Source organism: Fringilla coelebs (genome assembly GCF_963513975.1).
Source record: "Fringilla coelebs genome assembly, chromosome: 1".
Taxonomy (NCBI): Eukaryota; Metazoa; Chordata; class Aves; order Passeriformes; family Fringillidae; genus Fringilla; species Fringilla coelebs.
In genome coordinates this window covers 63,115,241-63,131,425 of record NC_140028.1, presented here as the reverse complement: position 1 = coordinate 63,131,425, position 16,185 = coordinate 63,115,241, and the positions used below count along the sequence as shown (strand labels likewise).

Genomic DNA, 16,185 nt, shown 5'->3' with positions numbered 1-16,185 from the left:
AAAGTTGTGCAGATCAGCTGGGCAGATTGCTATTTACTCTGGCATTCACTTTTACAACCAGTAAAGAAAAAAAAAATGTAGAGGGTAGATTGAAGAAAATTAAATAGGCACCAAGACACCAGTGTGTTTCTGTTGGTCTCCATTGGGATGAACTGTGTGTAATGGAAGAGGAAAGTTTTGCTAATTTACTATTTAATTTATAGTAAAATGTGGGGTTTGTTTTAAGTGCAAGTTATTTACTTGTGCAGGTGATTTAAATGCTTTTTCAGGACCGAGGTCTTATTTTACATCTCTTAAAATAAAATTTTTACTTGATCAAGAAATATTTTTTGAATATGATGATCATGTTCTGAAGAAGTTAGTATCAACATTGCTTCAATTATTTTCTTTAATTCTATACAATCACTGGTCCTTCTGCTAATCAATATCTAAATATGCCTGTGTAATGTCATGAAAATGCAATGGGAGGTAAAAGAGGATTTTGTGTGTTGCTATATTCATGTGGATTTCATAAGATCTGGGTTTTATGGTGGGTCCCACCATAAACTGCAGTTTGTACTGGCACATGGGCTGGAATGTGTGGTGAGGTAAAAAGAAAGGATGAAATAGTGCTAAGACTAGCTTTTGGAATGTCACATCTTAATGTGTGTATTAGTAATATCTATTATTCAAACATCCACCACTTTAAATAAAGAAAAAACACTTTTAGTAATTTATGAGTCTCAAGTGCAAAGAAGACAACTCTCCAGCTAAATCTTATGGTGTGTTACCTCAGTAACAAAGAAATGGCTTGATGTGAGCTCTAGAACATCATCAGATTATAGTTCATTTCATGCTGTAAATCAGCACATAATTCCTAAAGAGAGACAGGTTTCTGAAACACTGATTGGCTTATTTCTTACTAGCATTACTGTAGTTTATAAAATTAGATTCAACATTTTATTTTCTATTTATATCACATTTGCTTCAAGCGTAATTATCTTTTTATAAATAAAATAGCCAGGAGATTGGGGGTTTTGCTTCTTAAAGTTCAGCACAATGTGGCTTACGCTTGTTTAAGGCTTCTTCTGTTTATCAAAGGGAAATGATGTTTTGTGGCTTGCAGAAAATGGTGCTGTACTACAAAATTATTGCACCGTTCCTGCAGGGACCTGACTTCAGTACTTCAGAGGCCTTCAGTGCATCCCTTCAGTGACCAGAAAGGGTTATCCAAAAAGTGATAGTTTGGTACAGAGAAATGTACTGTAGCCTCACAGGTTTACCATTTGGTTTCTTTTACTCTGATGTCTGCCAAAACAAAGATTTATGGAGGTGGTGTTAATAAGCCAAACCAGGGATGAAGTAAAACAGCAATCTATCTTGACAGCATTCAGCTCTCCACTACAGGTTCAAAATATTAAAAATACTTACCATAAATGAATGAAGCCCTCTTTTTTCATACTCAATTATGAAATAGCTGAACTAAGGAGGAAATTTAACAAGATCTTTTCTTAATTTAATCCAGAAAGATGGGATAAAAGATGGGAGTAATTTCCTAGGGATATGTGAGGAGGTTTTAGCATTACATGACCATTATATTGAGAAGTAACAGTGTATAGCACCACAAATGGCAGTACTGATTTAAAGACATTACAATTAAAATGAATACTAGGACACACATGTTGGTATAGAAAAACAAGCCATAGGAGCTACTGGTAGCTCCATAATCTAGTAGGATAAGTATATAAAACAAGATAAATAGCTTCCATAGCCAGTTGGAGAACTGTATGATGGATGAATGAAGTGGAAAACTATTTTCTTGTGTGATCTTTGAAGGTTTTTGCATCTCCTTCATAAAGCAAACAGTGAAAATCAATTGTTTGCATATATCTTATCATCTGAAATTCAGTAAGTTACTGGCTTTATTGTGCTTCCATATCCTTGAAATGAAAAGTGCGTGGTAACACTGGGCAGCTTTCTAAGGCCACTTGAAATCTGTAGAAGATAAGGCTTTAAGGACGTGTTCTTGAGTTATATTGAATCTGTTTGAGTCTTCTATCTTCAGATTTTAGACATTGCTCTGGTAATTTTAATATTCAATGTAAAATTAAAATGTTAATGTTAAACTATATTATGAGAGATTTATAAAACTTTTAAGGTGTTTATTTATTTTATTTAGGGCGATGTTGTTTTCAAAAATGGAGAGAGGATGGGAACCATCAAATTTACGCAATTCCAAGGTAGGTTGCAAACAATTTTCATTGAATTACGTATACAGTTTCCAACTTTTGTGTCAGTTTGTGTCAGTTTCACTTGTTTCAGGATGTTTTAAATATGTGCAATTATTTTGAAAAGGAACTGCTTGGAAGATGCAGAAAGGAACTTAATAAGTGTTTATTACCTGTTTAAAGTGTGGTGTTCCGAACCAGCGTTTCCTGGAATTTTTCTCGATTACAATCCTCAATTTGTAGAAACTACTGATTTATAGCAAACTGTACCTGTTTAAAAAACCCTACTGGTCAGCAAAGTATCCACTTCTTAATACAGTTGTTTCTTTAAAAACAATATGAAGTGGATTTTTTTTCTTAAGCTCTTTCAAGTTAGTTTTTGCGCTCTCTGAAGACTCACTTTTGACATTCTGCAACTGCTTGCTAAAAGTTGCTTCAGGAGTCAGTCCCTCAGTGTGCAGAGGACACAAACTGCTGACCCCATCCCTTGGAGGCAACATGCTCCACAGCACAACTCACCAAGCCTGCTGCATCCTCTCAGCCTGAGCTGCTCCTGCAGGGAATGGTCTCAGCAGCAGAGACCGCAAATGGAGCCGCAGGGATTTGTCAGGGGCCATTTGCAGCCAGGATGAGGCACTTGCTGGGAGAGGCTTCTGCAGAAATGGTGATTCATGTTGTAGTTGTTTCTGCAGTTTATAGAATGCAATTCATGTGGGTTTTTTCCCAGGCTGAGGCTGAGATAAAACAGGAGATTGCATTTGGATGGTCTCGTGAGGGTAGTCATAAGCTGGCAAATTCTTTTCATACAATGCATGAGAGAGGAGCTTGCTCTCCCTTTGTTTTCAGGAGAGCTCTTTAAACATAATCCTGCAAACCAAGTTACAAAGGCTCATTCTTTAAACAGAAATTGTCTGATGTATGGACATTATTATTAATGAACAGCAATGCACTCAAGGGGTTCTGTTGTTACTCATTCTGAATTACTGAAGCAATCTTCAGAATTGCTCTTGCTTTCACAACAGTAAGTGATGCTATTAACTCATGCTCCTGGAAGCATTTCAGCCCACCAAAACTTTGCAGACACAGTAATGTAATTTAGGAATTCTTGCTCAATACTAATGATGAATATTGGTTGCTTCCTCTTCTTCCTTCCCTCTGCCCCCGTTTTTTTCCATAATAGTAGTGTTTACAGACACATGAAAGAATCATGAGAAAATTTTTACCAGAGGTGTTTATTCCTCAGAAGTCTGGAGGAGCTCCAATGCATTTTGCCTGAGGTAGCCACATGCACCCTCCTAGAACACCTGAGCGAGGAGGAAGTTTGGCATGTTCCCTCTGCACATTAAGGATGTCATTTGGGATCATGGGGAGGCGCAATATATGTCATCTGAACTAATCCAGAAGAGCATCAGAAGTCCAGGATAGCTGATTTTATACTGATTTTTATCTCCAACCATTCAAACTGAGGTTCTTTACAGTATTTTCAGTTTCATATCAGATACTATTTAACACCAATGATTTTATCGTCGGCTGAAATATTGTTAGATCAGTAAAAACACAGGAGACAGCCACCCCTTTCAAATCCCTTGCAATTTAAAAATTACTATTTCAGAAGTGATTCAGGCCCATACTCGGTATTTTGATCATCAGATAAAAGTTTCCAATTAACCTTCAGAAAAAAAAACCTCAGGCATCCTGTGGAGAAATGCCTGAGAAGGGCTGGATTTCTACTCATGCAAGCAATAGTCGGTCAACGCATCTTAAGGCTCATCTCAAGTTTTGTTTAGTTTCTCACCCATTTTGGAAATAAAGGAAATGTGCAAAGATGTATGAGAAATTGAAATAAGGAACAGAATAACAACACAGATGAAAGCTTTCCTTTTTTTAACTACAAATGATAGTCTAAATATTATCAAGGATTTTTCTGTTCTTCTTTTATTGGTATTAGTTTTGTTCAAAGCTTTTATATTCAACACTTGTGGTATAATTGTAGACATTATTAATTTGTTCAAAAGAATCCTGTATTGGTTCAGAAACTTTCTGAAACATTCTCATTAACATTTAATAATTCTTGGACTATTGGGAAAGTTCTTAGTAATCTAAAGAAGTTAATTAGGTCCAGTGCTTAAAATAGTAAATGGGGTTTTCCTTTGTAGTTATAGCTATTAAGAGTGATCAGGCATGAGACAGATATACAACTCATTGGTTAAAGGGTTTTTTTTTAAGAAAACAATAGAAATCATGATGATTTCAAGGAAAAAAGAACACATCAAAGATGTCTTTTAAATGCTTTTGTAAGATTAGTTGTAATTATGAATATAGCTTATATTAAATGTATTAGTAGCTTATTATCCAAACATAATAATTAGTAATATCCAGTGTTAGTGTTCCATACTTCAAGAGTCATTTTTTCATCTACTCAGCTTTATAATTTCTTTAACAATTTAAATGAAACTTGTTAGTTGGTCACAGCTGAAATAATTCAATGCAGAAAAATAAAGCAGATAAATAGGTAATCATGTTTCAGAATATGGCCAAAACCTCTGCTCCTCATTTGCTTGGCCAGAAAAATCAGCAGGGCAGTTTCAGGAGCTAAATTTTCTGTTCTTTGCTGGAAACTTTTGCTTTAATGAGACTATCTGCAAGCATTTTGGCTACGGAAAAAGCAGACAAACACATCTGCCAGAGGCAAGGGTAAACCAGCCTGTGAGGGTTCAAGGGGTAACTGCAGTAGAGCTGACACAGTGTGATGAAATTCTGAATAGCTGGTTTAATTTTGGATCTAGATACAGTTTTTCCCAAACTCATGCTAGTCATGCCTCTTTTTCAGCTTCTGAGCAGTCTGTTACTTTTGCAAGTGGTCAAACAGATGGTGCCAGAGATAGCTGTGACCAAACTGCTTGCTGCTATATAGATCAAGAATACCTCCCAAGAATTATTTAGTATGCAACAGAGAATACAAAGCACATGCAATAGCATTTACTCCTACCTTACTGGTAAATAAAGAGCAGACTGTTAGTTTAGCTGAGATATCCAATTGATGTTTGAAGTCGGCGTCCTTCTGAATGAATGGCAATTTTTCCATGGGTGCAATTTAAGAACTCTTCTCATGTAGTTGAAGTAGATGGTCAGAATCTTTTGCCTAGTGAGAGCTGAAAAAGAGTCCTGACAACTTTTGTGGGTGTATCAGGTAGCAAGGAGGGCAGTAGCAAAGCTGAGATTGTAGATTGCTCTGATATGGGAGGCTTCAAGAACAGATCTATACCTGTCCTTCAAAATGTTTCACTTTGGCAGATCCTTTCTGATTAATCTGACTGGAGCCTAGAAGGCACCTGGCTTTCAGTCAGACTCCTATTTCTGTCAGGCATTAAACAGAAGCTAAGAGACATTTGTGTTGGAATGGGTTAAAAAGGAAAATCAAAGGATTTTAACTAAATACAAATGAAATGTGCAGAAATTGTGCTTTGTGTAGTAGATAAGAACAAAAGTCTTGGTACTGCATATTGGAAAAAACTTTAAGGAAGTGGGTGATCACCTGCCGTGTCTTTCTGGAAAGAATTCAAGTGTTTCAACTCATTTAGCCAGGTAATGTGGTGTGCCATTTCTTAGTGTTGAAAGCTGAATCTGTGCACCAAGCAAGAGGGAGAGCGGCACTTGTCAAGTGTAAACCCTTTGGTCTTCTCAGAAAAAGCCTTACTGCACTTCTACACCAAAGGCCCTAGATATTCTTCTCTGAGTTTAATCAAAAGAAGTGGACAAATAAATGTTTACTCTACAGGGAATGGAAAGGTACACAAGAACCCAGGATTGCTTTCCTGGATCATCTACAACTTCTTCTCCAGGGGCATCGATCCAACCCTGGAAAACTTTCCTTCTATTATTCTAAATACAGTCTGGCATACTCTTAACTACTGTTGGTTCTTGCTTCCACAAAGGCTCATATATATAATGAGACTAATTGCCTTAGAATATATTTTTTAATATTTATTTAATATCTCTCCCCAAAGAACCAGTCTATGGGTTTTTTTTTTTTCTGTGATAATGTTGACAGGATATTTTCCAATGAATAGAAAATATTGAGCAAGAACTCTGAAAACTCAGACATATATAAATATATATATATATATATATATATATATAAATGGAAATCATGGTGTCAAATATCCAGAATCAGTAGATTAATATTTCATTGCTTCTGCAAAAAGGTTTAAAAGTCAGAATAAAATTTCCTTATATATATTAAGATTTTTAGGATTTAGGAATACCTTCAAATATCTAGACATGAATTTAGGAAAAAAAGTATAAAAAGAAAGTTGGAATTCTGTTGTTTGAGCAATTTTTTAGTAATGATCAATAAATAATTACTAGTGTCATGTAATGAGTAACAAAGACATAAATTAAACTGTGGACTGTTTATCCTGGGCGGAGGGTTCTGAGCTGGACCCTTCTGGAAAAGATCACCATATCATACTAGAATTTTTTAGGAAAAGCAGGGAATTACTGAAGAAAGCTTACTTCTGACACATCTGAACAGGAGGTCTTGACTGTAATCGCATGAATGTGTGATTTGTAGGCATTTTGCTGTACCATTTCCAGTCCAGTTTTATCTCCATGTGAGTAGTGTAATTTTATTGCAACTGTCCACACCTTAGTGACCAGTGTTTTTTTTAATCTCAGTCATCAATTCACAGAATCATAAAATGGTTTGGGTTGAAAGGGACCTTAAAGATCATCTGGCTACAACTCCCATGCCATGCACCTTCCACAAGCCTGTGATCTATATGAATATAGAAGTATCCACAAAACTGGTTTAAAGTCCCATTTCAATAGGGAGAAGTATACCAAAAGAACTCTGAAAGGGTGTGCCTTAAATCTGGAGTCAATGAATATTGACATTACTGATTAAGATTAACTAGAATATATAATTATCAAAATGTACAGTGGTCTCTGGGAGACTCACCAAGTACAAGGGGGACTAGACAAGGATTCAAACAAATATCAATAATTTGAAGAAGTAGCCAGGAGAAAAAGAATGCTGATTTTTTAGGTCAAATGTCTGGTGCTACATTTGGAGCAAATTTTTGGACAAAGTGGAGAGCAATTCACCAGTCCATAATTATACATAAAAAGAGCTAAAGATTACAATAGGTGAATGGACATGAATAAGAAAAAACATGGAAAGGTAAAAAAGAAATATTTTGCACTGGGATGTAAAAATAATAGTATTCTTTTAATCTCCCTGGTGCCAAAAGGCTATAGCTAACTACTCTGTCCAGTGCTTATTTTAAAAAAATGTGCAGAGAAAACAGAAGGTTAGGAACATACCTTAATACAAAAACAAAATATCTAGGCTTAGAGAGCAGGGTCTAAATGCATGACAGCTGCTGATAAAACAGTTTCTTGTCCTTGCCCTCATCATCTGTCTGAGAATTAAGAGATTTGAATAGGAGTGGAGATTTGAGCCAATGTTAGGAAAAACTTCTTAATGAAAAGGATTTTTAAACTCTGGAAAATGTATAAAATTGCTATCTTTGGAAGTTTTGAAGAACAAGTTAAAGACACCTGACATGCTGTAGATGTATTCATTGTGCCTTGAGACAGACAGATGACTTTTATTACATCTTGGGATCTCTGCAACTCCAGCTGTATTTCTTCTGGAGCTGTTGTTCCTCTGCAGTGTCCACAATGTGATTCTGGCACTTTATTTACAAATAATTGTCCATGTTGTGCCACTAACACCACTTGTTGTACGTCTCTGTATTGTTTCTAGTAAGAGACATAGGACAAGCATGAAACCCTAGAATTGTGATTAGGTTATTTTTAGGGAGGAAACATAAAATTTAATTGCTCTTCCAGCATCAGTTCTGTGTTTTGTTGTTTTCTTTTTTCCTTTAAATCAAATTCATTTGAACATAAGTCTTTTGATCCCTCAGCCAAAACTGCAAATAGGTGTCAAGGCCACTTACCCTTTGTCTTCTGGTCTATCAGTCTGGATATTTTTTTCTATGTTGTACAAGGATTTAGCAGTACAAAAAATGAAAGTTGTTATCTAGATGTATGTATAAATACAAAGAGGTAAAAACTACAGTTCTCCTCAGGCAGAAAGAGAATTGAAGCTGGGATTTCCCAAGCAGATGATAAGTCTGTGTTATGGGTGGGTGTCTGTATCAGAACAGGTGTGTAGTTTGCACTCTGAGATCCAAAAGGCAAGTGTTCCATGCCTGTTTGAGCTGGAGGGTGTCTTTGGACCATAAGGTTTAATCATTGCATGTGGATTTATTGTCTATCAATTTGTCATGTCTTTCATGAATCCATTTATACTTTCGGCCTTCAACACATCTACTGGCACTGAGTTTCACAAAATGATGATGCATGTAATGATTAAAGCCCTTGCCTCTGTTTGTTTTAAATCAAGATGTTTAAATCTGTCTTAGAATTTCACTGGGCATACCCTGCTTCTTGTGATGCGATAAGCAGTGAATAACTATGTCTTACTTTTTAGGCATTGTTAATGTTTTACAGATCTCTCTTATCAGTGAGTCTCCTTAGAAATGCAATATCTTTGTCATCCATTTAGTTTTTTCATCATGTAAAAGCTGCTCTATACTTCTATACTTCTAATAAACCTCTACGTTTCTTGATATTCTTTTTTTTTTATAATCTTCATATTATCTCTTGTGAGAGCTTAATGAGAGCCACACACAGCTCTGAAGTGCCCACCTCCATTACTCATATTTCTGAAATGACCTTTCTTGCATTATTTTTACTTTTAAATTCTTTCAAAATATTCTGTCTTGCCACATTCATCCTCTTTTTGGCTCTTTGGCCACTGGTGAGCACAGCACTGATGTTTTCAGAGAATCAGCCCCAGTAAGTCCAGGGCCTCATCCTGGATGCTCTTAATTGCTTAGACCCAACAGCTGCATTTGTATACTTGATATTCATTTTCTCTTGTATGTTATGCTGTATCTTACTAGCACTGAACATCACCTGTAATTTTATTAACACTATTTCACTCACCTCTATAAAAGTCCTCTGTTAGATGAAACCATACCGGATATTATATTTGATATATGTTTATAGTTCTTTTCCCCTTTTATTGTCCCATTTTTTGGACACTTTTCCTGTTCAGTTTTTGTTCTGTTCCATACCTACCAGAAGCAATGCTTCCCCTGTGCCAGTAGCTTCTCTTGTAATCTGTTGGCATTGTTTATTAGGAGTTGGGGTTTGTGTTCATTTGGTTTGTTTTTATAAACACAGAAAAGTGCATTAAAATTCAGGTACCTGGGTTGTGTACTTGTAATGTCAGCCTGGAGAAAGGACAGATAAGGGCTATAGAAATTGTTTGGGGTCTCAGGGAATTATTTACAAAGTCAGATTAATGCAATTAAGTGTGGGGAGTTACTTGAGCCACCTCATTTTGAGCAAGCTGTATTGTGCGGCTATAAACTGCGAGGCCAGGGAGGACGCTCTGGAAGGGGACGCTGATGTGCAGCTGCTGGTCGTCATGGCAGCTCGTTTTGTTTTGTTTTGTTCTCTTTTGTTTTGTTTTGTTCTCTTTTGTTCTGTTTTGTTTTGTTCTGTTTTATTATGTTTTACCTGAGCTAGCTTTAAACAGGCCAACTGCGGAGCTGCAAGCTGTGTAGCAACAATAACATGGAGCAGACTGGAAGCTGGAAATCTGCCCAGGGGCAAGATCAATGGTTTGGTAGGAAACCTTTCCATTGGGAGCACAGCTATTGGAGGCCACAGCTTTGCAGCTATCAGGATTCAAGCCAACTAATTTCAGGCTAGCTGGGTACTTCTGTGCCACCCAAAGTTGCAGTGGGCATGACGGGTTGCTGGGAAGAGCTGAATTCATTGTTTGCCCAGGCACGTGTGAGGAGCAGGGGAGACCTGTTAATCACTGTGGTTCTGTGCCTGTGCTGTACAGAGAGGTTCACCCCTTTAGAGGTGGTTTGAACTGTGCAAATAGTTATTACTGGGACAAGCACGTGCACTATAGAAGAAGCTGTCATTTTCATAGGATTCCACTTCAGTTCATTCAGGGTACTCTGAGGCAAAGTGTTTTGCAGCATCTGATAGGTCTCTGTCACTACACTGTGCAAAAAATGTCTCGGGAGATGTCTTAATTACTGAGAAAAAATGCAACTTTCAAATGCAACAGCAAAGAAAAAAATGTTGAAAAGCAATGGAAAGTAATTTTTCAGTAATTAATTTCTACCAGAGACTGAAGTATCCAGCTCCAAAATGTCAACAGAAGTTAGTACCCCACTAAAGAAATTATGTCTAAGAAGAACCTGAAAGAATTGTTAGATTTGTCCTTCAGAGCTCTCTGACTTTCTCTGTAATTCAAACTTTTTTTTTTAAAATTTGCATTCAGAATCCTACTTCTACTAGAGTTAACTTGTTCAGATGTTCCATTTCAGGTGGTGAACAGTGCTGTCCCTCCCTGTCACCACCCGGTCCTCCCTGTCTTTTGAAGAGAGACAGAGGTTTTCTTGAGGGCTATGGAGCCACCATGAGCTGCTGCTCTCTGTAGAGCTGTGTGCTCTCTCCTTGACATCTCAGAGATATGCATTTTTTTGGAAGAATTTTTAATACATAAAAAGATTTAAAGAAAAGTAAGGGGATAAAAGGAGCCAGAAGACTTAAAAGAAACCCATGAAATTCTGGTATATATTATGGGGAAAATATTTAATTTGATGTAATTAAAAGAGAATTCAGTCTACTGCAATGACATCATCCCTAACATGTAGTTCAAATATTTCCTCAAGATATACAGAACTGTGAAATAGAATAACTTTAATTCTGAATGAATAGAAAAGAAGAAAATGAAGTTTATCTAGGTCACTGAAAGGACGTAGAATTTTTGTTTGACATTACCATTTGAACAGACAAAACAGAATTGTTGAGTAGCACACCAAGCTAGCATAGGTTTGTACAGTCGTAGGCTACAGATAGAAAGATAATCATGTAAAGTCTAAAATAATTCTGAGTCTGTGGAATAATATAACAAATTACATTTGATAAAAATTTCCTTCACAGAACTGCTTCAGGGATGGTAGACAATATCATCACGGTGTTATGAGAAAACAACTCTGATCTATTACAGATAAGGGAGATGAAAATTGAATATTTTTTTTTTAAGAGTGAAGATTGATTTATTCACTGTGTAGGTGACCAAAGGCAGTTGTGATTTGTATGCTGCAGAATTCATATAGGCATTTGTACTAAAACTTCGAGAGCACAGAAGCAGTTTAAGTCCAGATATTAGCTCCTTATTAAGGGTACAGAAAGGATAAATTACTTTTCAAATTTACTAGTCCCCTTTTTTCATCCTAAAATTAGTTTTGTTTTTTTTCCATTACAAATGTTTATTTAAGTTCAAATCATAGAAGATCATGCTGTCATTGTATTGGCACCTATTTCTCTAAGAGCTGACATTTTAGTTTTTGAAAAAATAATCTATTTTCATATATCATCACTGGACCCTGGTAGAGAAATGAAAGGATTCTGATTCTGTCTACATGTAATAGAAAATGAGCACATGTAATTAATAGATTTGGGAGAAATCTTTAGAATTTTGTCTAAATGTCTGACTTTTGCTAGTATTTCGCAGTGGCACAGGTGTTTTTTTTCTGGTTTGAATCATGTTATTTAGTGTAACTATATTGAATCTGTTACACATCTGTGATCAACATCCCTCTGTTTATTTTCAGTGTATTTTGATGATTTGCTCCAATAGGAATTTCTCATCTTCCTTTTGGAAAGAAATGAAGTGGGGATGTCAGCCCAGCAAATAGCAGCTTTTCATTTCTCTATTCCAAGAGTCACTAAAGACCCTTTGTAATCTCATATTTTGAAGAAGCTCATTTTTCAGAGTTTTCTATTATAGAGTCTGGGAGTAAAAAAGCCCCACAACAGCCACACCCCATACATTTTGGACTTAGGTAAAACGTTTTTTAAAAGCTTGTATGGACCCTAATGTCCCCTTGCCCCTGCAATGAGAGGACTGGGTCACACTTTTCTTACTCTTCAGTTACTATTTCAAAAATTGAAACCAAAGGGAGAACATGAGTGTGAACTGTTGAGAAAAATGTCTGTTTGAAATTCCATCCATCTTGGTATTTGTTATCTTCAACTGGAGCACACGTGTAATTTTTTCCTTAAGTGATTATAGAGGACAAGGGATGAATTCCTAATAAGCAAATTATTTCATGAGATTGATCTGGTACATCTACCTGCAACAAAGTGGTTCCACCACAGATGATTTAGCAGTGATTTAGTTCAAACTACTGCCAGGATGAAAAATGTTTTGAATTAATACTGTTCGTGTAAGGAACAGAGTCAGGCAGAGATATAGGGAACTGTCATTTGTACGTAAATCTAAGTGCAATTTTATATGATCCCCAGCTACTGACATGAAGCTGTTTGATAGCTTGCTGTGTTCTCCCTTTTTTCCTCCCCTCTTTGTTTAACCTTTATGCCATGGACGCATTTTTCCTCCTTGAGCTGCTTTCTGCATATCCAATTCAGAGCTATCCAGGCCATGCTTGACCTTGACAGACTGTACAATCTTTACTGGTTAATCCCTTGTGTATAATTATCAATTTACTTTTATTTTACCAGATCTGGGACTTGACTGGACTCACTAGGTGGTCTCAGAAGCCCCACATGACACCGGGAGCACGGGAACAGTCTCCCTGTCATTGGCTTGGCCACTGCAAATAATCTGGGTTCTACCAGTAAAGACTAGCGTGGAAGATGAGGAAAGCAGCAACACCTCACTGAAAATGTATCCCCTAAACTCATAGAATCTTTTAGGTCTGAAAAGCCCTCCACAGTCACCAAGCCCAACCTCTGACTGATCACCACCTTGTCAAATAGACCCTGGCACTAAGTGCTAGGTCCAGTCATTTCTTGAACACTTCCAGGGATGGTGACTCCTCCATCTCCCTGGGCAGTCCACTCCAGTCTGTTCCTGTCCTTCTGCTTTTGCACTGAGCAGGCTGGATAGCTCTTCCCTGGGAAACCTGTATTCCCATCTAGAATATAGTCATGATGGATCCTTGTTTCTATTAAAAGTATGCTATAGGATCCAGATTAGTAATTCACGTTCCCTGCTCGGGCCATTTTAAAAGCCAAGTTATTTATAGGCCTGGTAGGGCAAATTGCCCTGCATAATGCCCTGACCTGTGTCAGAATGGAAAGTTGAGTCCATCAGGGGAAGCAGGTCCCTGTGCTCCCTAAGAAAAAGCTGTCTGACATACACAGAGACCCTAATCCTCAGGTAACCAATTTTACTGTTTTAGAATGCTGTTTGTACAGCACAGGCTATGGGATGGAGCCATGGAGAGCTCGGTGGATTGCAGGAATGTCGCATGTTCATAAAAGCTGACAACTCCCCTTTGAAAATGAAACGTGTTTCTCACATTTAGGAGAAAAATAAGGAGAGGCTCCCTGCACAGAGCAAGGGGAGTTAAGCTTTCCTCTCATTCTGGCCCTTCAAAAGGTCATTGCAGAAAGTGTTGTAACACAAAGTGATTTTAACCTGCCTCTGCTAATGTGACATTTGGAGCATGGCTGTGGCAGTCTGATGTGACAGCAGGCGAATGCTGCGTTGTGCTGTGCTGGTAAATGGCAGACAGCCTGATAAAATGAGGGACTTATTCACGTATTTAGTCTGTGCTTCCCCTCTACAGAGGAAAAGACTTTGGAAAGTCTCTGAAGTGTGAATCCCAAAGGTCAATAGATGCACAAAGGCCTTGTTGAATCCAGACAACAGAATTTTAAAAAACAATTTGTGAATTTTCACACCCAGAAAATGTTAAGTCGGATTTAAGGCTGTGGTTGTGTACAGAAGCTATAAATCATCAAAAGCTTTTTAACTGCTCATATCCAGGTTTGATAAATTCAGCTGACAACCTAAGTGATAACCTGTAGCCAAATGCTAGATTATTGCCTGTGTGTTACAGGTTCATTTTTCAGCACTTTAGAGCTACTTTAATCCCTGAAAGACTCAAGTAGCTTTAGTCCATCTGATTTACTGTGCTAGATAAAATCAGTGGTGCGCATAACTCCAATTGTGGACTGGCTCTGGAGAGAGTGTGGTTTACAGAAGCATTAGTTCTGGAAAAGACCATGGGCTCGCAAGCCATAAATATGTAGATAGGTGTCCTTTAGATAGAGAATGCCCTACTGATGCCATGGACCATTGTATGAGCTAAATATTTCATCCCTTGCCTGGTCTTGAGCTGGAATTTTTCTTCTGTTTCTTTTGTTAATACATATTTCAATTATATTTTTTTAATGAAAATTCAGTTTACATTTTACCTCTCTATGATCTATCTATTTGTATGGAAGAAGCTGACTAAATGAAAGGAATACAAAAGATAAAATGTTTGGGGGAAAGACAACTGAGTTATGCTTTTTAATTTCTAAGTCACTCAAGAATTTTGAAAATACTGCCCAAAGAGGATTTTCCCAAAGATTAGCTCAGTTGGTCAGAGCATGGTGCTATTAATGCCAAGGACATGTTCAATACCCACATGGGCCATTCACTTAGAGTTGGACTCGGTGATCCGTGTGGGTCCCTTCCAACTCAGGATGTCCTGTGATTCTGTAAAGCTAGCTCACAGCCAAGCGTGCCCCATCCCAAATGGAGCAAAGCTGAAACCCAACTTTTTAAAAATGTAGTAGCCTGAAAAATGCATCTCCCTTGGCTTCATAACTGGAGATTTGAGCATGTAGGCATTTTTCCAAGCTTTTCCTCCCTTAGACCTTTGTTGTGATTGATAAAGGATATCTAGCCAGAATAATTAAAATGTTTTTTTTTCTCTTACTGAATATGGAAAAGAGAATAACAGTCTAGGTAGGAACATTGCAAAGTTCCTCAACTCTGCCTTGTGAAATTTAACGTAGAGATTTACTTAGCATGAGATCCTAAAAGGAATAAATGTTTATCTTAAATGATCTGTCAGGTTCAATTTATTCACATTAATTGGCCTGGAGCTCTTCCATTTAGCAAAACCTTGGCTTCTCTTGCATGGGCAGAGTTCTTGGAAGAAAAGACTCTTTTTGCTGCCTAAAGATGCACCCATGCAAAGCTGTCCAACCAGCATCCCTGGCAGGGCTTGCTATCCCACAGGGCTGTGGACAGATGTACTGGGAGAGTAGCTTTGGGCCTTCACAGTCTGCATACATACCTCCTGGTGCTGGGCAACAGATCCGACAGAAACCTGTGCTGCCTCCTTCATGACCGATTGGAGAAATTCAGGAAATGACTGGACCTGGTGCTTGGGGCTGTGGTCAAGTTGACAAGGCAGAGATCAGTCAAAGGTTGGACTCTGTGATCTTGGAGATCTTTTCCATCCTAAATGATTCTGTGATTTTTGTCATTAGGAGCAGCCTTCTTGCCTCAAACAGCACAGCCATGGCCTGGCACGGGGGCAAGGTGCACTCAAGCCTTTGGGCAGGTGCCAGCTGTGGACATGCACTAAAACTATGCATGTTGGAACCCCAGATGGAGCAGTGCTTCCCCTGAAGTTCTGATAACTGCAAGCTGCAGATGCAAAGGATGGAGACACAAGATGATTTCTAAGCCTTTGCAGCACCTGTTGCTTTGTGCTTTCACCAGCTCACTAATATATAGACTAAAAGAACAGGTGTGAAAGGGGCTTATCAGAGTCTTCATTACAATATAATTAATTGATCTCATGACTCTCTGTAATTTACACTCATTCAAGAGGCACTCATTCCAGGTGACATTCATATTCTCATCATTTTGAGTAAATTTAGGATAAAATATTTATCCTTTATTTAAGACTACATATATTCCTCTTGTTAGCTTTCCTTTCAACTTGACATTGCAACTATTATTAAAAACAAGCAAAAAGTGGGGAGACAGGAGTAAGGGAGTGAAATGTTACATTTGCAAGTCATAAACCAAATACTCAAAAGTCAGAAATTACAGGAT

General features: G+C 37.6%; 1 protein-coding gene across 1 annotated transcript in view; it reads left to right on the top strand.

The window, feature by feature from the left end:
* Positions 1-16,185, top strand: part of GABBR2 (gamma-aminobutyric acid type B receptor subunit 2) — a gene marked incomplete at both ends in the record, with an annotated part of 450,697 nt that overhangs the window by 257,102 nt on the left and 177,410 nt on the right. Inside the window, one exon of the mRNA XM_084216671.1 lies at positions 2,159-2,219. Within this exon, the coding sequence (XP_084072797.1) occupies positions 2,159-2,219 (61 nt within the window). The remainder of the gene's footprint in view (positions 1-2,158; positions 2,220-16,185) is intronic.